Source organism: Zosterops lateralis, assembly GCF_965231275.1.
Source record: "Zosterops lateralis genome assembly, chromosome: 1".
NCBI classification, from domain to species: domain Eukaryota; kingdom Metazoa; phylum Chordata; class Aves; order Passeriformes; family Zosteropidae; genus Zosterops; species Zosterops lateralis.
The window spans coordinates 57,322,132-57,345,757 of record NC_139762.1 but is presented as its reverse complement, the minus strand read 5'-3'; the positions used below and the strand labels follow the sequence as shown (position 1 = coordinate 57,345,757).

Here is a 23,626-nt window from a genome sequence, read left to right as displayed (position 1 = left end):
ATTAAGAGGGAGGCTGTCAGACTACCTTCTGCATTAAGTCAATAAAAACAAGACTAAGAGCAGAAGACAGGAAACACACTCCCTTGTAGGGTACCTCCCTCACTTTTCCCTTCTCATCACCTCACTAGTGTTATTCTGACACCTACAAAATGTTATTCTGACACATGCAAAATTTTAGGAAAGAGTGGCTATGTTCCACCTGCATTTCTAAGAAATGGTGAGGGGAAAACAGGTGTGTAAGTTTCTTGGGACAACATCTTTTATAGATAGTCTTAAAACTTTTATCTGTAGCATTTTTAATGGATTACACTAAAAAGTTACTGTTGCTGATTTTACTGTTTTCTTCGAATAACTGTTGGTGGAAAGTCAAAATTCCACAGGTGTTATGTTCAGGGATTTCTGTTTTCACTAAAGTAGATAGTTTTATTCTGCCACCCTCTTCCATCTCAGTAAACTGTATTATTTGCATATTAGTTATGCATATGAAATTTGCTTACTTGAAGCCAGGGAAAACCTATTTTCCTAAGTTTCACAGCAAGAATTCACCTCTGTTCCTTCTGTTCACATACATTTGATGTATTTGCTCAGGGAACAAATACAGTATAGCAGTGTGTATGGCAAATGACAGGGCGTAATGAACAGAAAATAATCATGTATGAAGAAAAGATGTTTTGGAAGAGGTTTGGTGTAAACCTCTTTTCACTTACAGCAGTGAAATTCCTATCAACTTAGTGGTGGATCAGGACCATAGAGCAACCAAAAAATTTAACACAAACAGATTTGGGGGAAAATATTTTTAGAGGTAGCTGGCAAGTGAAGAATAGGCAATATCACTAAGTTATACTGTGTGAGCAATAGTTAATTACTCCATTTTAAAATAAACTCTTGTTTTCTCATTTTATGTACTTAACGTATCTTCTCTGTGATTCCTGAATGCTCTTCTCACAAACAAAGATTTTCATTGTTTTATCTAGGCACTCTGAGGTCTCATGCTCATCACCCTGACCAAGACCTGAAAGTTACTGAGAAGAAAATCATTTAAACATGTACATGGATCACAAAAAAAAAAAATAGTAGAATTACTCCCTTGATCAACATTCAGTATGAATTCAAGTACTCTGTCAGACCAGAACTTTTCTGAATTTAAACATTATTCAAAAAGTTTTTGGGGGTCTTTTGAGTTACGTAGCTGGGGGTAGTTTGGAGTAGTTTGCGATGAAGAGTTTCAGTAATTTACTGACAAGAGAAAAAAGACAAGAGAAGACCCAGCTCACAGGAGCTGTGGACATCTATGCTTGACCTCACTGAAAATTCAGGTACAGCAGACGTGACAATAGGATGATTAAGAGAGGTTGCAAAACAGCATGAAAACATATCCTCCCATTATCTAAGCTGATCATGCTACTGTGAGGTTAAGAGATGAAAGCTGATAATTATGGTCTGATTTTGCCAAAAGAGCAGGCATTACCAAACTGTGTTGAAGCATGGGCTTTTATGAGTATACCTATAAAAATGTCTACAAACCAGAATGCACATTCTATGATTATTTTCAACCAGCCACAAAAAAAAACCTCCAGGGACCAGAAGTCAGTCAGGTTCAATGGAACTGATGATACCACACACCACTCTCACCTGATTCCTATCTTCATTCATGCATGCATTGGACAGTGAGATACAGAGCAAGCAATGGCAGTTTACGGCTGTGATTCAGGATGGTAGGAGCTATCTTGACCAGGTTACTTTGCTGCCTTGTGTATCAATTTCACTTCCAAAAACTCAGGGCAGGCAGTAGCACTTGCTTAGAAGATCAGGAAGGAAGGGTAGAGAAGACAACAAACAGCATCACAACTAAATAAATTCATGAGAAGTTCACTGTTCCTTTCAGATACATTATGGAAGGTGTGATTGTGTTCACAGACAGGGAACTGAACCTGCTGCTCCTGCAAGTCCCTATTTGATCCCAGGCTCCTATCTACCAGTAAAGATTATAAAGGAAACCTTTTCATCTTGTAAGGTCATTGCTTGCAAAATTTATTTGGCAGCAAAGTTAAGTCTTTTAGCTAGCAATTAGACATCCATGGCTAAACTAAAGAGCAAAGGTTGCCTGGCTTAATCCCTACCCTCCAGCTTTGCAACACAGGGTGAATAAATGACGTAAGAACTGCACAACCTTATGTTTATTTATAATACTACATACCCAGCAACTCTAACCTGGAGTACTCCAGAGTGGAAGGATAGATTTTTATAATGCCTGTTTCTTCATTAAGATTTCATCATCCACCTACGCTAAAAAGCTACTTCCCCTTCACTTTGTTATATCTGCTTTTACCCGCTCCTGTTCTTCCATTATTTTTTTAATCTCCCGTTCCTACTTTACATGCACTCTCAAATTTTAAACAAGCAAAATTTGTGCATTAGTGTGTCCTTTTCATCTATCATTTATGAATGACAGGTTCTTTGGTGCAGCTTAATGGTATGAGAGAGACATTATTTTAAACATTAAAGTGAAAACCATTTACAACTATGATAAGAGAGGTCTGTTGACATTAAACTTTAAAACATGCACAAGGTAAAGGCAAGTAGTTGCTCCAACAGGTGAGAGTACTATGCATGCACTTTGTAAGGGAGTTTGTTCAACACAAGAGCTGTCTCTTTGTTTTCTCTGTTTGACAACCTGTAGGATCTGGTGCTTCAAACAGTACATCTGGTAATCAGCAGCCACCAGAGTCTGATGACTAAAAGGTATTTAGGGCACAGAGGAGAGGATTAATTTTTAAAAAAAAAAAAAAAAATCCGATTTTTTTTTGAGGAAAATATTTCATACCATTTACATTGGAAAGAAACAATAAATAAATAAAACTAAAGAGCTTTTTTTTTTTACACTTCCCTCTCACATCTTTATCACTTTCACACTGGACTATCACTTCCTTTACTGTCTTCTACTGTCCTCTTCCAAACTATATAATTATGTTGTAAGGTATTAGTTAACACTTATCTTGCCATATTTTGTTTCATTTGTTCAGCAGCAACTGCATTCTGAGAAGCATCAGCATAGTTAGGAACAGTAAATAGATACATCTTATTTTATATCATATGTACTTGGATTGAGCATTGTTCCTAACAACAGTGTTAGACACATTGACTGAACAGGGAAGAAAAATGATCTTATATAACTGCTTTCAGTCTGGTTTAAACAACAGGGAAAATGTAGCAGATCCCTTAGGGTAGAACTGTTGCAAACATGGTACAGCTCAGGCAGTAGAGAGGATACCTACACAGATTAACTTTTCCCTAGTTACTTTGGTATCATGCAACTCTCTCAACAACTTGAAAGTAAGATGGCAGAACCTTATTGATAAAGCAGACCTCCCACAATAAGAATGAAAACATATCTATGGCATGGATGACAGATGAGGAAACTCTTGATTTTATTGTAAATTAAAAAAAAAAAAAAGTTATTTTCATTCAATACTGTATTTTTAGTTGCCTTTATTCAAACAGTTGCTTTAATCAGCAGTGGTGAAACAAGTTGTGTGTTGCAGTCAACTTGCTTGGAGGGTAGGGATAATGGCATCCAGAAGGACCTTGACAAGCTTGAGATGTGGGCTGAGGCAAACCTCATGAAGTTCAACAAAGCAAAGCACAAGGTCCTACACCTGGGTCACTGCAATGCCAGACACACCAGTGGGTTGGGGAGAGGAGTGGTTGAGAGGAGCCCTGGTAAGAAAGACCTGGGAGTGACAGGTGATGAAAAACTCCACATGAGCCAGCTGTATGTGCTCACATCCCAGAAAGCCAATTGAATCCTGGGCTGCATCACAATGAATATGGCCAGCAGGTCAAAGGAAGTGATTCTGCCCCTCTACTCTGCTCACATGTGATCCCCTTGGTGTACTGTGCACAATTCTGGTGTCCTCAACATAAGAAAGGCATGGAACTGTTGGAGGAAGTCCAGAGGAGGGCCATGAAATTTGTAAGAGGACTAGAGAACCTCCTACACAGGCTGAGAAAGTGGGGGCTTTCTGGAGGAGAGACAACCACATAGAGACCTTACGGCAAACTTCCAGTATCTGAAGAGGTTCTACAGGAAAGCTGGAGAGGGACTCCTCATCAGGAACTGTAGTGATAGGACAAGGAATAATAGGTACAAATTGAGAGAGGCAAAATTTAGGTTAGCTATTAGGAAGAAATTTTTCACTGTGGGGGTGATAAGATAGTGGAAAATATTTCCAGGGCCGTTTCCCCAACCCTGACAGGTTGGATAAGGCATTGAGCAACCTGGTCTAGGGGGAGTTGTCTCTGCCCACGGCAAGTGGGGTTGGGATTAGATGATCTTTAAAGTCTATTCCAAGCCCTTAATATTCTATGATTCTATTATTCTGTGGTTTGAAATTTCAAAGTGATTTGTAAGTAGACAACATTGATCATTGATGACAGAAAAACCCAATGAGTCATTCAAGTGGTTTACATTACTGACCCATAGAATGTAAGCCCCAACCTCCATATGTTTTTATTAAAAGGTAAATAGCCCTTAAGTATCTCTCAAGCATTCAAAAACAATTCAGGTATTGCTTTTCAATATTCATGGAGAGCAATATTTAATTTGAAAAAAAATCACTCAGTTTAAAAGAAAGAGATAGCAAAAAACAGGTGAAAGAATCTGTTAGAAAAATTATGAACATGACTTACCTTGTAGATTTTGCAATGGCAAAGTCATGATGCCTCCTGCTGCAGCTGCTGCTACCAGTCCTTGGATGTTGGTGAGATTTGCTGTAGGTAGAGTTAGGACGAGTCCTTGTTGGCCCCCCAGCTGCCCAGCCATGTTGAAAGGAATAAGGATTGGCTGATTCAGGGCTGGAGTGCCTCCTGGCATCACCCCTGCCACTGCTGAGGCTAACTGTTGGGCTGTCAGTAGTGGCTGTAAGAAACCACAGACACAAACCTATTTTACTGTGTATAGCTCAGTATTACACACTTCCAACAACCCTTCTGGCTTGAGATCATTTCATGTTCCATTACAGACATGCACTGCTTCCAGTATCTGAAATTATACATTTTCACCAACACAGAAAGGTCTGACAAACAAGACAGTCTGAAACTGTAAGCCTCAGTCAAACAGCATAGTAGCAATTCAAGCTGAATCTAGACTGGAAAATTCATTACATAAACACAAAAGATAATTTATGAGCACAAGACCTAACTCAACTTAGTCTACAAGTAGCTAAATGCCAATGTTTGCCAAAAATTCTTGATTGTATACTGATTGATAACAGCAGAAAACATTACAGTGACAATTACCAGAAGCTTTGTGGACCAAGACTGTCCTGGGAAGTGGAAGAATATTGAGTATCTTCTTAGAGGATAGTTGAACATGGAAAAAATTGTGAAGTGAGATGGGAAATATTTTAAAATCTTATAAAGTGCCATACTACTATGTCTACACTCTGCTCTAAAGAAAAATATCTGACATAAAAGATCATGAAATACCTTTACTAATACAGAAGATCTGTGTGACAGATAACTGTCAGAGACAATAATTCTGCATTAAAATTGCACAAGCTTTTAAATATTAAATTATTATATTAATTTCAGAAGTAATTTACCTAAGAAATTAAAATATTTTAACTTCCTAAATATGTAAAACTTATTAGGTTTTATTTTAGAAAAGCATACAAAATTTAATCTTGCCAAACTTGACTTTTAAAATATACATGATACATGTTCCCTTTTTGTAACACTGAATGCAGCCAAGGATAATCACATTTTCTACATTACACAGATCAAAGATCATCAATCACAGTTATTTATTTTTCATCAAATTGCACATCTCGATTAGTTAAAAGGAAAGATACTGACCTGAGGCCCAACAGGGAATGCAGGATGGGACTGACTGGGTTGGTGCTGGTCTGCTGGGCTTGTATCAGGCAGCACTGTGTTTCCTCTGGCCTCTGAAATCCAGAGAACAGATTGACTTTAATATCAAGCCTGGGGACTGCCACATTACCTTCTGCTCTGATGTCACATAACATGAAGCTGAAAATGATATGTTAAAGTGCTTTATCAATAACTCAAGCACTCAAATCGCTTATCAGCTGCATAAATTATGCTAACGTTCATTCAGACCAGCCAACTCATTCAAAGAGTTACAGAAATCTGACAGCGGTGAAACTGAAGCTATTATCAACCCAGCTAATGTGGATTGCATTATACATCAATTTACATACAGTACATGAGGACTCCGTGCGTGTGGGAACTGCATTTTTTACGCTTAGGTGAGCATCAGCCATTGCAATTTCTGAAAGCAAAAATTATCTGAAAAACAATCAAGTCACATCTACTTTCTATCTTAATAAAGTATTTTCTTTTGTCAGTTTCTGAGGCAGCAAAGGCTCTACTACACACAATAAAAAGGCACTATGAAAACTGAAAACTGGTGTGCTTCCATATGACAGCTTGTTTTTTAAATTGCATGTGGAGGATGAGCAAAATTCCGTGAAACCAAGGATTTCCAGCATTTATTGAGATGATCAATATCCAACAGTCAAACTATATGCTGGGCACTAATGACTTGCTAAGCATAGAACACAGTCCAGCCCTACTAGATTTTGCTGAAGTCTGCAATACAGATTTGAAAGGGAGGAAGAAAAATAAAATCATCCTATCAGTTGTAAGAAAGACCAAGATGTTTTCAAAAGTACATCCCAATCCTCCATTTCCTCTGGGTGAAGGGCTCAACTGATTCCCAGTTTTTCACTGCTGATGGCATGATGAGGCCCACATTGATTTTTGAGGTTTTAAGAAAGACAGCAAGTATCAAATGTAGCTGCAAGAATACTGTGGTCTCTTGTAAAGAAAACCCTGGCAATGGCACCAGGTTTCCTGGTTGGTATGATATCTCCCGTTTTGTTGGGTTTTTTTCTGATGAGTGGTTGAAATTCCATTTTAAGCAAATCTTAACAAGATGCTTTTTTCTAATGTTTGTCCTGTGAATAGCAAGATAATTCAGAAACAGTTTCTTGGCACACCCTTGTGCTGTAAGGAAAAGAGATACGATTCTGTCATAAATTTTAAAGAGGGTATTATAAGCTCATTTAAAACAAATTCTTTTATATATTCTCCAAGGGGAACAACTTATAAATAATGGAAATGTGAAAAAAAAACCACCTTCACCACATTAAGGTTCAAATAAAATTGACTGCTACATATTATTCAATTGACTTCCATCTCTACAGCAAGTTGTCAATCATAACAGCATTTTAGAATTGGATTAAACAATAAATGTGCAGAGTTATTACACAGAAATCTGAAAATCTGATTAATTTGTAATATCTTTGTGTGGTCTCAAAATTCAGAAATGGACATTGCTCTGGGAATACTTACAAATGGTCTATTGAAATATCTGATTTGGAACTAATAAAAACATACAAACTTGCTGACATTTTATAAAGTGAATTCCTCAGAAATCTGTTTGCCATTTTAATGACCATTGTCATTTAATGATGAGACTAACCTGACCTACTGTAATCAGGGAGGATTCCAGCAATTGCCTAGTAACATGCAAAAAGAGACACAGTCACTACATTTTTTATCTGCAATTTACTCATTCAAATTAAATGAAAAGAGAAAAATGTAACTAGATATACAAGATTCAGTGAAAAGTCTTTCTTTCAAATGCATAACAATCCTAGTGGTGATGCCATCCCTAAGACCTTTGGGTCTTACAGGGTTTCCCCAGTATGATTTCCTCCCATACAAAATAAAGCACTATGTTACTAAACATAATTTTTCCTTTGGCAATTTCCACATACTGTTATGGTCTTTGTTTTTTTAATCTTCACAGCTGTATGTATAAAGTTATATTAGATCAAAGGCAAAATACCAATGAAGATATCACTCCTCATTAAGATCAAATCTTATAAATCAATTTTTTTATTTCATTTTAAGGGCTGTGAATTTTGTCATTTTGTGTGATTTAATAAATATTAAAACAAGCTCTTGATAATCTGTCATATCATTAAATTGTTGTAGGAAATCTTTGGGAAAAGAACAAAACCAAAGTCATTAGAATTAGATTTTATTGTAATTTTTATACATTGAGGTCTCAGAAAATATGTAAGAATTTCTGAAGTAATATGCTTGTGTTTTAGTATTCTTTTTTTTCATGGTGCCCATCCAAAGAACCACTGATTTACCTTATCTGTACCATAAGGATTTTTCAATTTTTGTCATACAATCTTTATGTAACACAAGTTGGTTGTACCGGACTCTCAAGCCAAAATCAATTACACTGTTTTCCTTTTTCATTGTACTAATTCAAATCAGTTAGGATTCCTTTCCTGTCACACAGATACTTACCAGAGATGATTTTTTTTTTTTTAATTTCAGTGCTCAAATGCTCTGCCTACTGCTTCTAATTTGGTTCCCATAGGATGCAGTCATCTCAGGAAAACAGCACACACTCTCATGTGGTGTTACGTGGCATTCTATATGAAATCATCAATCCTGTATTCTCTGACTGAAACTCTCAGGTCTCTCCTGCCCCTTCTAATCTATCTGCTATAACAGACACTCAAGAGCCAAGAAAATGTACAAGAAAATCTGCCTGCTGGGCTGGCACTAAATACAGTCAAGCAAGAATTTCAGGGTTAAGGTCTGTTGCATCACACAGTGACAGCACTTTTTCCTTGCTGTATGCTGCATTCACTGACACTCATAGGTCAACATTCTGAAGAAGGCAAGGCAGAGCACAAAACATTGCTAGAAGGCTACTTTTTATTTTCTGCCTTATAATAGTATATTTCTGACTGGGGGGATTCCCCTGAATCCCCTGAATTTCAGAGCAGTCAGGCAGCTCTGTCTATTTCTGATTTCTCTACTATTTCTGCTTCAGAGATTCATTGCCATGAATTTGGAAAAAATGCCTTCATTAAGACCAGCTGCCCTAAACTGGCAGCACACAATCCCCTACACTGTTTCTTGCTGCTGTTTTACTGAGTTTATTTGGGAGTTGATTGAGTTCCAAATGCTGGAACGACCTCTGCAGGTAAATTATTCCCTTGTCCAAATTCCAGTCCTCACTAATAAAAATGGACTGTCAAAATCTAGCCTAGATTTTCCACCTGCTCAGATCCAGGCCTCCTGTTACCTCCTGTTAGGTTATTCTCCAACTCTGCTCACCTTTCTTTCAGTGAGGGATCTGTCAGTATGGAACCAGGATTTATAACAATCCCTATGGAGTTGGGGAACTACCAAGCAGCACCTTCTCTGTTTGCAACTACATTTTGTAGAAATTCTACTCTCATTACAACCCCAACTGCTGGTGCACAAGGGGCAGGGGGAAGAGAGTAGCAGGGCTACTACTCTGAAAAGGGAGCCAAAATTCTCCTTAACACTGTTTGCCTAGGCAGGGTTCTTGTAACTGAGTGCTGACAACACAGCCCAAGTCAATAGGGTCTGCTCAATACTACCATATGAACAGACAGGAGTGCCACTGCCATAGTACTGCCACGACCGTAGACAAGGCTTTAATATTTAATAAGCAGTATTCATCATATGTGATTCATCATAAATTAATTATAAATTATATAATACATACGTTCACCTCTCATCCCACCAAGGGACTGACATGGGCATGACACAATAAAAAATTGAAGTGCACCGTAAACACTGTAAAATAGTGTTTATTCTTAAAATAAAATATTATTTAAAATAAAGCAAAGTAAAACAAAAGCAACCTTCTTCTCCCCTTAGCAAAACGAGAAAAATAATTCCACAAATCAAGTGAAAAGCCATATTGTACAATATCTGGTTTAGAAAAGAAAAAACAACAAGAGAAACATCAGAAGAAAAAAAGAAATTCCACATCTCGAGGGCACCAAGCTTCATACAAAATTACAGCTGTAAATATACTGGTTGTAAAAGGGTTTCCATAATTTGCTTCCATTTTGTTTCTTACACATTTTCAGCTACACAACAGGTAACTCAGTTCTTAGTGTCCCCTAGTGCCTTGTGAAGGTGAGAATGCTCCAATCCCCTACTTTAGAACTAATGGGGAAAAGAGACTTCAATATGGATTCTCAAACAAGCACAATCCAGCTGATCTTCTCAGGCTCTAGATCCACTATTCAGGAAGGCATGGGTCAAAACACAAAACTGCTCTGTGACTCTTTGGCTGCTCCAGGGGTACAGCAGTTCTGACAAGGTGAACCTGCACGTGCTCCCCAGAATCCTCACTTGGATGCAATGCCTGTCCCAGCTGCCCTTGCCTCACCTGGTCTCTGATGCTTGCAAGGAACCTGCAGCTGACTGGAAAATGTTGAGGAACAGCAACACAGGATGGAGTGCATTAAACTTGTACATCCAGTTCTACCCTTCTGGGCTTTTGCCTGCTCAAAGGCATAATGAACCTTGGCATCTCTTCTCATTCAAAGCCAATGGTCATACTGAAGCATAGGACTAATCTCATCAGATGACCTAGATATTGATAACTTCCTCTTGGTCTTCATGAACGATTTCAGCATGTCCCACAGTTGTATCAAAACCAGGGAGATGCTGGACCACTTCTCCTTAGTACTCAATGCTTTTAAAAATAAGCTGGATCAAATTCAATAATACTAGATTTTCAGTAATCAAAAGAATATATAAATCCTTCTGAGATTTAATAAAATATTTCAAATGCATTAATATTAATAAAAGAACACATTTTAAGCAACATTTCATATTAAATCTTTCTACAATGTGACATTAAATTACTTGTATTTATCTCTCAGTAACCATAACAATAAGAAATCAAAAGTAGACTTTTTTCTTACTCACTGAGACAACACACATTAAAGATACAGCTTTAAGAATTAAATCATTAAAGTAAAATTACTGCTGGTGAGAAAAAAATCTTACACTTTTAAAACTAATAAACTAAACAATCTGAGCAAATCTGAGCTGCATTTAGATCATAATCAAGAGAAAAAAATGTTTTAAGGAAATCAATTAGACCAATTAATAATATTCAAATTATCAGGTGTGCAAAAGTTCATCATCTCTGATTAAATAACTCAACTCTTCACTAAATGAAAACTTAACTCTTCACAATTATGCCAAGAGCAATCTTGCTGACCAAACTTTAATATCTGAAAGAAAAAGATTTAACTGATAATGAAAAAAACCAAACACATTTCCTCCAAACAATCTTCATTCTGCCACAAACCAACACATTTTGACTCCTAATTTCATTATTTTCATTTTCCTGTTGCATTAGAGTTTGGATGTGTCAGGATGAACCATGCACAAATTACCACATTGTAAAAAAACGTAGTAATCAGATTGTTACACAGAATTTCATGAACACATCTAAATTTTACAATAGTTGCAAGAGACAAAATTGAGATTTTATGCTGATTCCATTTTACATTGGTATTATCCTATGGTTATAAGAGGAGATATTCCTGTTACCTCAGCAAAGAAAATCAATCTCATAAATTACATTAGAATAAGGATTTTTCCACTGAAAGGTATGAATTTAAGGTTAGACTTTTCATATTTAGTTTGTTAGACAGTTGTCTCCTTCCAGACCACAACCAAGATGTAGCACACAATTCACTCCTTTGGATTGTATAAAATTTCCCTAGGTATCAGGTTATCACACAGATGATTAAGCATTTCACCCTTTTCTGCTAACCTGTACTTCAGATTTTAAGTTTTTATTTTTAAGCAGTAATTTCACTCTCACAAAGAAACACAAACAAGTGTGTAGAATTCTGGATGTGTGCAGAATTACTACTAGCACCTGATCACTCTGAAACCTAATAAAACTGCAATGTTGATGTTATGATTTTACTGTTCAATCATTTCAGCACAACATACAAATTCTGTGCACATCTACAATGTTAGATTGTGTCAACTTACATAGCTCTCATTCTTAATTTTCTCCTACCTCTGTACAAAACCCTTCTAGTTTACCTTTGAAAGTGTTTGTGGTGTGATAAGGAAATGGTATATTGATTTACCATATTGACATATATGTCAATGCAATATCCTATACAGAAGAGCTAAAAATCCTGCATTGAAAATGCATTGAATTAGACAGCAGTATGAATAGAGCAGATTTGCTTTACTGAGTGTATCATTCAGTACTTAAGTAAGTAAAACACCACAGTTTTATACTTATCTGAAATTGCCTCACAGTTGCTACTGCAAAGCTACTAAAATCATCTGGAGAGCTCAAAGTCATTCTGCCAGCAGAGTATAGAATGCTGTTTTTGCCTGGTCCCTGGGGATATTTCCTCCTAAAGGATCTTCTCCCACAAGGCACACGCAGTAGCTGAAACCACTGCCCTCATTACCCCTATGCACAGAGCACCTGCATGCTTCTGTGTTAGGACTGATAACATTAAAACTCCATGACTCTTTATAATGAAAATCAGGCTATTAAAGTGATTCATGTTACAGAGGATTTCTTCTGGGCAACCACAGGTTATAACAAAAATTTACCATACCAAGGCAAAAAATCAGAAATAACTCAAAATCCCAGTTCTCCCAAGGGCTTTAAATTTTCTTCTTTCCTATCTTTATTTTTGCTCCTCTTTCATTGTCTCATAATTTCCTTTTTCTCTTTTCTTTAAGTGAAGTTTTTTCCTTATTGGTACCTATATGAATATTCTTCCACTTCAAATACGTCATGTGAGAAAAGAAGTGTTGCTACTGCAGAAGAGGTGAAGGGATATAATTGCAAAAGTATGTTCTTTATTCAAAACAGAGTCATTCTACTTTTCTTCACCCACTTAGTACAGGGCATAAAAATCCCTTGTTAGTGGTACATACATTTTTTATGAGTTGGACCCTTCATATTGAGAGCTCTAGTTCCTCATATACTGTATGCATTAGCACAATTATTAAGGCTACAAAGACCCTATCAGTTTTCTCTGAGTTCATACAACATTTCATACTCACTATTTGCTGACAGTACTGGTGAATGTAATGGTGATAAATGTTATTTACCTGAAGATGGGCAGTTGAATGCATTATTATTTCATGTTGGGCAGCTGATCCCTAGCTTAGAAGGGTAGAAGGCTTCTCTAACTTAAACTTTCCTTTCTTTCCATCCCTGGAAGTTTACTGAATGCCAAAGAGTGAGCACATTAAAGAACATCCATTTTGGAACAACTGTTACAGTTCGCCATCTTTATAGCCATCTTAGATTTCTTCAGGATTTTTTACAGTGCTTACCTATGCATATTGGTTTCCTTCCTAATAGGGAAGAGGGTAAGCTTTCCATTAAAAGCCCAACTTGCCAACATTCACCCTCCCCACCTGATTTCTGCACCCTTCCCCCAAATAAGCCAGACTATGAAGATATCTTGATATCTTTATATATATATATAAGATATATAATGATATATATTTCTGTTTGCCTGGGGAGCCCTGCACAGTTGCTTAATATGTGTTTGGCTGCTGGCACTACAGTGTACCGAAAGCCAGGCAATACGTGCGGAAGATCTCTGGTGCACAGTAATTCAGGCTTCTGAGTGGAAGAAAAGTGTAGGATGTCTGACATATTTTGATATTTACAAGTTACGTTCACAGACTAATTTCAACAGAGAGAGCACAGGTAGGCGGCTGGTGACAGAAATTCAACTCACTACTTTGGCAAGGACTGGAAACAAAAAGCTGTAAGGCAGCAAACAGATGAACCTAGTGTTCTATCAGTCCTATGAGAGCCTGTTTAAAAATTCAAATCACCTAGTTTGGTGAGAGAAGAATATCCAGTAAGGGAATGAAGTATTCAATTAAACTTAGTAAAAGCACCCCACAGCAGTGTTCAGCAAAGTGCACCCCATAATATATGTTAACTCCTACTGGAGCAATCTGACCAGCAAGTATGGTAAAGCAACAGTGGTTTATCACTGCTGCTACTGAGTTCATTGGTTTCATCCCTGTGGTGTCTTTAACAATTTTACACTCTCTGCTGTGGTCTTTACATGGCCCTGTGGGGCAGCTCCATCAAGTGTCTCATTACAGGTTGTTCAGTTGTTCAGACTTTATTGAGACTCTTGAAAGAGCTGTCCCACAGACTGTAGGAGTCCAGTTGAGATCCAGGGGAAAACCTTAACAGTGGCAGCAACATTCTGTGCAGGAGGTCACACTCCTAGATACAGCTACATCACAAAACTGGTAAGTCTTCATTATAAATCTATTTAGCTGCACATATATCTTCAGAAATTCCCACAAAAAAATACAACAGCCTTTCAAAAGCAACTGGAGCCATTTGATATCTGCAGCAAGTTCTCATGATGTGGCTCAGCAGGGTGAGACATTTTTTCAAATCAAAGTGTCGGCTGGAAGCTGCAGAAACTTACGCTATGCACGCCTCTAGATCTCACAAATCCTAACTGAATTAACTTCCTTCTCTTTATTATTGTCTGAAATCGGTTGTAGTGGCTGTTTACAATTTTGCCAGGAGCTTTTGCCACTTCATATTTATGTTTTTAGAGCATTCAGTCTTAGTACCAGGTCTTGAAAAGTATGTCAAGCCTTACCATCACTAAAGCAAGTTTAAACCACACACCAAGATCTTTTGGTTTGCACTCCTCCCTGCCCTTTTAACTCTCCCTCCTCCACAGATCAAAAGCTAAAAATACAAAAAGTAGCAAAAAGACTAGTAACCAACATCATCACAGTGTCTGGTTTTGAGGAGCTATTTGCCAGTCAGTTATAATAAACCACTCTGCAGCAGCCACTAAAATAGTCCTTTCTACACTGAAAATACCCCAAAATACATCTCCCTAGAAATAACCAAGTGGTTGAAAAACATTTGGACACTATTCCTGTAACATGTTTATCTTGCCTTTATGTGAGTCAAACTCCCATTATAAATGGGTTGGATTAGTTTCCTAGGAAAGGTTTAAGAATGCAGCACAGGTTAAAAAAGCTTTACAGGTAAGATGCATACATTCCAGCACAGCTGGAATTTCATGAAAGATCTCTTGGTTGGAAATATCTTGTCATGGCAAGACGTCTTTGTAACAACATGCCATGAAGGAAGCAAAAAAGCAAGTAGAAGCCATACAACTTAGCTTTGCCAAAATAGCAAGTGGCGGGCAACTTTCTTCAAATAGGGCACTGCAACACATCCTAACAGGATTAAATTTTATGGAATGAAAGATTCCTGATCCATGCACATGCTTGTTTTCATATATATACCTATGCCTCTCTATATAGAGATACATAATTTAAACCAATCAGTTTCCTAGATCACTTTAATTTTTATATTATTGTTCTGTTTATTTTTTCAGCATTACAGTAACTGAAAAATAACTACTGGTAAAAGATGCTATTAATTTAAGTGCATTTGTAGTGTGTTATGTCACTAATAGACTTGGGCAACACTATTTCTTTATCCTTTTTACAAAGCATTATTTTATTGTCCTCCTAATTTCCATGATTTTACTTGCACTTAAAGTCGAGTGAAGGCTTTGCAGAATTCTATTATATTATTGTCCTGTCATTATTCTAACTCCATTACACAACACAAAACCAGCATCAGCTTCCATTTGTTATATTACTTACTTTGAGGATTATGTCAGATCTCAGACTATGCCTACTAAACATAGTTAGGAGTTGGTCAAAAGGTAATCACTGATTCCTTCTAAAAATGCTTTTAAAGGAAAGATTCTGTAACTATTCTGTAAGAGCTCTGGCATCTGACTTAGACCCATCCAGCCCTTTAGAAGAACCTAGCTGTATTTTAAAAATATAAAGACAACATTTAAAGCTAGGCAAACAGATTTGAACTTCTTTGTCCATACTGCCAACTGAGTTGACTGAAGCCAATCTTGGTGTGGAAGCCACACAGCTAGGCTCACATGGTGCTCTACAAGTGCATGCTGTGCACCTCTCTAACACAGCTGTGTTCCTTCTCTGCCCAGAGAAGCTGTTTTATGTCTGGCTACAAATGGAGCACAGAGAAACTGGAGCAAAGAGAACCCTGGGTCCACCTTTCCTACAAGTCAGATCCTTCAGTAGCCAAAAGATGGTTTAGCACATCTGATGTGATTTATAAATTGGATTGCTGGTGCCTTCCTAATATCTTTTAATGTGCCTAGCTTTGAGGATATGCAAAGATATCCAGGGCTGGTTTGAAATAGTCAACACATCCACTGTCTGTTCCTTACAGCTGTCATAAAGGAAAAGAAAATAGGGTGTTAATCTGGCAAAAGGAAGACTTAGGCTCATGCCCAACCATTTCCTGTAGGACCTTCACCAGCTCTTTTCTTCTCACAGACGGAGTGTTGTTGGGCTGTAGGAGCATAGAGAAACCCTGTACCAAAGGAGCATGTCAATTGGAGTGGCAAGTATTGCCAGCATGCTGCTTCCTCCAGTCATAGAAAGCAGGATGCAATAATTTATATTTCAGTCATCGTGAAGAACACAGCTTGTATGTGTTGGTGTGTACCTTGGACATGTATTGTTACAATAGCAGGGATTTTACTTAACGTTATTCTAATGACTTTCCTCCAAAGAGCATTTGTGGATACCGCAACTCCCTAAGTGGTAACAATGGATAAACATCAGCTTGAGAAATGCAGGTCTATATTATTTATGAAACTGCAATCGTCCTGTAAATAACCCAGTTGTTTAAATAATATGTATCTATGTAATTGAGTCTCCTGTATACAAATAAATAAGGCTTTATTGCAATGTCAGAAGTTAACAAACCAGTCAATAAAATCAATGACTCACTTTTTCTTGCTTATATATCTAACTTTTCTCCACCTTTCCTATGTTGTGTGTTTGTTCTGGTTACATATTAACACTCTGAAGGATATACAGCTCCTGTGATTCTGTTCAGTAAATACTGATCGGAAGACTGAAGAAACACCACCTTAGTGATTTGATATTCTTCATATTTATTGTGTACTGTAAAATATATCTCACTGGTATATATCAGGGAGAAAGTAAATGTCTTGATCTATACATCAGAGTACTATAGATTTTTAACGTGAATGATTATATTAATGTCTAAGTAAATTAGGCTCATATTGATACATTTAGCTAAAACTTCTCCACGCCTGGATTACATTATCATATAATCATTTCAAAACAGCACTGCCAGATTGTAACACTGGGCTGCTTATGCCTGCATGGTTAAGGTTGTGTCAGCATTTCCATTATGCTTCACATTTTTCAAATATTTATAACTTGCCGTAAAATTTGCTTCAGCCTGAAATTTGGTGAACCAGAAGTACAATTCTACAAGTCTTTATTCAAGAAAGTTGTCCATTCTATTTCAGTCAGTGTTTCCATTAGCTGGGTTCTGCCAGATAACAAGTCAAGGTCAAGGTTTATGAGTCTGGTTGTTTTATTTTCTTAATGGAAAGTAGATTGGGTCCTTTTAAAAATATTCTTTAAAGAAAAAAATTATATGGAAGAGCTGGGAAACAAGGCTTGATTTTTTAATGTGATTAGGTCCCAAACTCAAAAATCCCTTGTTCTTAGTACTTCAAAGAAGAAAAATTAACAGCAAAACTGCTGCAATGTAAAAAGTAGCCGTGGGGCAAATGCACTAAATTTTGTTCTACTAATTACATTTTCTTGTGGGTTTTCATCTGGGATCTAGCACACCTCCTAAACAGTGTAAAATTGGGAGGGCTCCAATTGAGCCATTCTCATCTATCAGGAATACAAACATGCTCACAAAAGCTATCTTATTATGTATGCTCCATACAGGCTCCTTATTCAAAAATATTTTAACAGATGTCATGCTGGATAAATATAATGGCTCATCTGAGGCTTAGAAACACTTTACGCACAGTAGAAACAAATTTGGGCAGCATTTTTCAAATTGAGTTAAGTCCTTAATGCACACCCACAGGCTTACTTAGACTTATAGATACAATATCTTTTTCTTTCATTCTCCTTAGCTAGCTGAGCACATGATCTGTTATCAACAAAAATTTTCCTGGTCTGATGCTGCTCTCTTGGTTCACTGCTGAAATACATCCTAACTCTTCAATTGGCTTCTGGATGAGATTTCTGTGAATCACTGGATGCAGGACAAATGCAAACTCTTTTTGCACGGCTCCAGTAGCCTATAGATTACCTGCAGAGAAACACAGGAGGTGTATGTTTTACAACAGCATCCTCTGAATCCTTTCTTTTTGAAAAATGACCACAGACAAGGCTTGCCCAAAACAGCAGAGTAGCAATACATTCCTACTCTTTGTTTACCTACACTTGTGAGCAGTCTACTGAAATAAACTTGAGCATGAGGCACTCATGACTATTCTTTATGCTCCTGGGTAAGACATTCCTCTGGATAGCAGTGTGGTACTTCTCAGGTCTTAGAGCAGTTGCAAGACTTTGCTAGGTTTCTCAAAGCTTCATAAGAATTTAAATATTTTCTTTTAGTTTACACTGTTTTAGTATTGAAAGACCTGGCTTGGCAGCTGCACAGCTGCAAGTTGGTACAATCAGATATCTATTGAGAACAGCATGAAAGTTCCTTTCATGGCAGTTACTTTCTTCTCCATAACTTTCATTTGATGTCATATAGCAACACTGACACAAATTGTGGCAGTAAGATTGTGGCCTTCTGTTTTGTATTAAATAAGGTTTCCTTAAAGTATTCTGACTTTTACAAAGTCTAAGATCTGAACCACTGGGTTATATGACAGTGCATGTGTCCTGACCTTTCAGAATGGCATAATGGTTGTGTTGTGTCATATGCTGGTGCTGGAGGTTATCACAGGCATGCAGAGGCAAGCAGGAATGCTGTGCATTCTCAGGAAAGCCTGTGCTCCAGTTGGGGTTGCAAAGAACAGTCCTTACTTATGCTGGGACACCTTAGTGGCAGCTCTGGCAGTTTGGCTGTTCTGAAATACCTGTGGGCTAAGCAGGAGAATGCTGCAGTGCTGCTCTGCAGCTGCAATGTGCCAGGCAAGGGATCAACCAGCACAAATATCAAATATGTGGCTTCTCCTAAGCCACAAGCAGCAGACCTAAAAGAAATCTCAGATGGAGAACAACAAGGCAAATGTGAGTTCATCTAGCAGCATGTCAGTCTGTGCTTGCTGAGTTTAGTAGGCAGTGATGTTTCTGCATCAGGCTTTCTAGGGATAGCTCCCCCAAATATTAGGCCACCATCAAGTAAGGTCACTGCTGACTTGTTTGAGCATGCTGTAACTGTACCTGCAGAACCAAGGCCCACCCTTCAGAGAGTGAAGGCATGGCACTGGCAACCTACAACATTGGGCATCATGAGGAGTGTGCCCCTCTTCTTGAGCTCCAGGCATTGAAACAACTTCATATCAGAACTTCAGACTGATCCACTATGGGAGACACAACTCAGGGAGTAGAAAAAGGTGGTTTAGTCACTGCAAAGAATACTGACATTTATGTCTCGTTTCTAGGTAAAGGGGGTGCTGTTTTAACTTTCATTCATTTCCTTTTGAAGTACAGAGTTCTAAAGGGTTGGCTTCTCTTTCCTGCTGTTTCCCCTTTTTCTGTGTTTTCCTCCTCTTTGGGAGGATCCTTGGACAGAACTCTTGGAGCAAAGGCTCCAAGAGTTAAAAATATAAGGGTTAATTTCTTATGTTTTTAAATGCAGGATGACTCTTAGGAAAAAAAAATCTCAAATGCAAAATATAAGGCAATTTTAATCACTTTTTTTTTTCTGATCATTACTTTGTGTTTGGAATAAAAAAATATTTTCATTAAAATGGGAACTCTGGAGGAAGTCAGAATAGACAGTGACACATCCTGCTAATAACACAAGGGGTTAAAACACATCAGGACATCCTGCAGGCTGAAGGCCCTATACAATTCACCCTCTCATGCTGGAACAGCAAGTAGAATTTCCCCATTAGGAGCAGCTCATCTTCCATGAGTACTTTCCTACCCTGCAAAGCCAAATATTTTCAAACCTAATATCATATTCCCACTCTAACCAACAACATAAATACCTAAATATTTCAGAACTAGAATATAATGCAATAAGATTCAGCATAATAACATCCATCAGAAAGGACAACTTAAAAGAAAAGCATTGCATTTACTGTATGAAACGATATATAATGATCATTGCCGAGGAATGGATCAATCTTGCTCCACTGGAGGAACTGCATAAGCATTCAAAACAACAATAACTGGTGAGGTACATTTCTTCCCAGTGTCATCTCATTTTATTGCCTCTGAGCAAGGCTGAAAGTCATGTTGAAAAAAAGAAAAAAAGCTTTCTCTCTCTGCCCCCATCCCTGAAAATCTTGATTTTACTAATAATTCTCTATTGACTAGCAAATTTCAGTTGTAACACATTGAGTCCAATAACAACCACCACAAATCCTGGAGTTTATGGGTTTACAGTATTTGGGGATTAAGTGCAAACTCTGGCACAAAACAACATGTACAAAAATTGCATTTGAAAATAAAAGCTTTTTGTTTCAAAATCCTTTAGGCATTTAAATTTTATACAATTAATGACAATAATGCAGGCAATTAAAAGTGTTGTCATAATTCTCTTGTTTTAATAAAGAGAAGAGAAGGGAAGGGAAGGGAAGGGAAGGGAAGGGAAGGGAAGGGAAGGGAAGGGAAGGGAAGGGAAGGGAAGGGAAGGGAAGGGAAGGGAAGGGAAGGGAAGGGAAGGGAAGGGAAGGGAAGGGAAGGGAAGGGAAGGGAAGGGAAGGGAAGGGAAGGGAAGGGAAGGGAAGGGAAGGGAAGGGAAGGGAAGGGAAGGGAAGGGAAGGGAGGGGAGGGGAAGGGAGGGGAAGGGAGGGGAAGGGAAGGGAAGGGAAGGGAACCAAAACCGAGGGTTTGTATTTGGAAGCTAGATCTCACTGAATTGCTCTCCACCAAGAACCAAACAGAGGTTTTGACCATATTTCTACCTCACAGTTTAATAGACAACTTGATTCCAAGCCAATACCTGAATTCAAACAACTCTCTGTTTCTTTAATAGGTGCCAGTTTGATGTTATTCTCAAGGGGTACACTTGAAAGTGGCAAAACGCCAGGACAGCAGTGCCATATACCAAGACATCAGAGCATGCTTAATCAGCTCTCAGTCCTCATGTACCACTGGCTTTTGGTTTCTGAATCCCCAGACTTTTCTGGAGCAGATGTGGATTCATTTATACAATCTTAGGCTAAGTATAATAACTTGTTTTTCATGGGTCCTCAGACTCACAAACTGGAGACTAACACCCCTGTCCTACCTCCTTTAGAACATTCACAGTTCTGGATCCATTCATTTTCCTGAACTTATTTGATAGATTTTACTGATGATGGATCATAAAAAATACAGGGCATTACTACTGTAATACCAATGAACACCAAGAAATCACTCTCTTTTAATAAATGACAAGAAACGCTAATGATGTGGTAATAGCAGCTGACAGCATTATTAGCATGAAACTTTTTGTTCTCTATTACCTTGAGGTAAAATTTCCCAGAGATAATAAAGGCCAGGAGTGCATTCACATCCCAAACTAAATAGACAAACACAACCCACATTCAGGATTTTTTGAAAAGGACTCACTTATCTGACAGACCTGTATGGTCTTCTCCTTCCCATGGGTTACTGCAAACACCTGAGAACACACACAGAAGTGACAGCTGTCATCTTTCCAACTAACAAGGACTGTTTTGAACAGCCCAGCTCCATGGCCAATTCTGTATCAAGCTCCTGTGCTCTACAGATTAGACAAGAGCAGTGAATTCTGAACAGGGGGATGCACCAAAGCAACCCTTCTGGCAAGGATTTTCCATAGTCCATGCCCTCATCTGGCAGGACTGTAGCAATGCTCCCAGGTGATACTGGGAATTTTTTAGATCTTATTGTCACTATAGTAAGTACACTTTAACAGTGCAAAATGCTTAGGCATCACTACCATCCCTTAGGCTCAAATGCTTCTACAAAACTACTTTGCAGGGTCTTTTTCCCTAAATTAATTTCTATGGCATTCACTACCATTTATACAGACTCACAACTGTTTCATCCAATCCCAATGTCACTAAGCAACCATCTACTTTCACTCAAAAGTTCATCACTGTCAAGCTATAAGGGCCCATTTGTACAGAAGACCCAAGATTGTGTGGGTCTGGCTATCTTTGGAGTGATTTCTTTGAATTATTTTCTGCCCAATAAGCCATGAACAAAAATGACAAAACTCAACATTTATTAGAACAAATACAATTAGCAAGATATGATTATAGCTGTTAGTCATTTCAGCAGCAATGTTGGTGCTCAGCAAAGACTTTTCAGTCTCATTTACTTACTATGGTCTAAATTCTTGGAGAACTTCATGTAGCTGTTTCATCTGTAAACAGTACATAATTATTACCTGACTATATTAATCTGTACTACAGAATAGGCAAAAATCCCTGCAACTAGTTTTTCTCTCGTCAAAGTTCTCAGTAAATATTTGGGGTTTTAAATTTTTTTTTATTTTTTAAAGGCCAAGTCCAGGGGTAGTAGATTTCTTCCCAAATTTACATCCACTTGCCCAGATTCTGCCCTCTGACATTCATGCAGTTTAGCTGAATATAGGAGAGTTCCAGTGGATCACTCAAAAAATATGAATCCTGTTAAGATCTAACTGTCTTCCAGCTCTGCTGGTAGTTTATAGATGTCATCTTGATATGCATTATATTAGGAAGGCATGAATCAACATCTTTTAGTGACCAATTTTAAGCATACACATTTCTATTTAATTTCAGTATAACCAGTCACACTGCCAACATGTACAGGAACAGGGATTAAGCTAAGCAAAACTCCTTCTGCATTCATGTTTTTGTGCTTAAACATCATGTCCTCTGCAAAGAACATGAAGATACAACAGCATATATTTCTGCACGTGTTTATGCATCTACTACATCATGATGTGCTGGCATCCCTTTCATTGCACCAGATGGGGTGAGCGTTAACAGCTGGTAGGGAGAACATAAGCAAAATATTCTTATCAGTAGGATGGGCTCCCTGATCTGGGTCACCATATGAGTTCAGTGCAGAGGGCAGAGCAGGGTCAGTGTAGGGTGAGAGAAGCTTAAACAGCTCAACTTCAGCTTGAACTGAAAGTGTTAATGGCTGCTTCAGAAAGCATTCATCTTTGGGCATCTACTCTTGTGAACGGTTCAAACACATAAAGTGACTTGCAGTATATTGGACCAGTCCTATGATCCTGACCCCAAAACTCAATCCTATGAGACTGTGCCCTGGTACAAAGAAATGGAAAAAATGTCAAGCAGCAAACCATATAAAAGGCCTTGTTTTCAAATTTTTGGACAGGCACAGTATAATACAGTTGAAACATCATTGTCCAATATCTTTGTTTCTTCATATATTTATTTCAGAAGGTAGGACAGCTTGACAGTGTAAGTGTTATACAAAAATTCCTCTTCTCATGGACTATTGCTTGCTTCCAAATCACACAGCAATTTGTGCAGAGGAGCTGTCTGACTTCTCACATGGAGGAGAGCTTGCCTTGCACCAACAGCAAGCAGAGCTGGTATATCCAGACACACAAAAACATGGATTACTCAGGCTGGCAGCACGAAACATTGAGCTCGGAAATTAACCTGGGAGCAGGCCAGGAGATAAGATCCAGGGTAGCACTCTGTATACTAAAACATATCTGAAT

The 23,626-nt window shown here is 38.0% G+C and overlaps 1 protein-coding gene across 4 annotated transcripts in view; it reads right to left on the bottom strand.

The window, feature by feature from the left end:
• The window catches only part of POU6F2 (POU class 6 homeobox 2), a 281,035-nt gene that overhangs the window by 185,757 nt on the left and 71,652 nt on the right, over positions 1–23,626 (bottom strand). For all 4 annotated transcript variants that reach the window (XM_083871982.1, XM_083871984.1, XM_083871981.1 and 1 more), the window contains 2 exons: positions 5,857–5,948; positions 4,690–4,918 (listed from right to left, as the gene is read on the bottom strand). In XM_083871982.1, the coding sequence (XP_083728108.1) occupies positions 4,690–4,918; positions 5,857–5,948 (321 nt within the window). The remainder of the gene's footprint in view (positions 1–4,689; positions 4,919–5,856; positions 5,949–23,626) is intronic.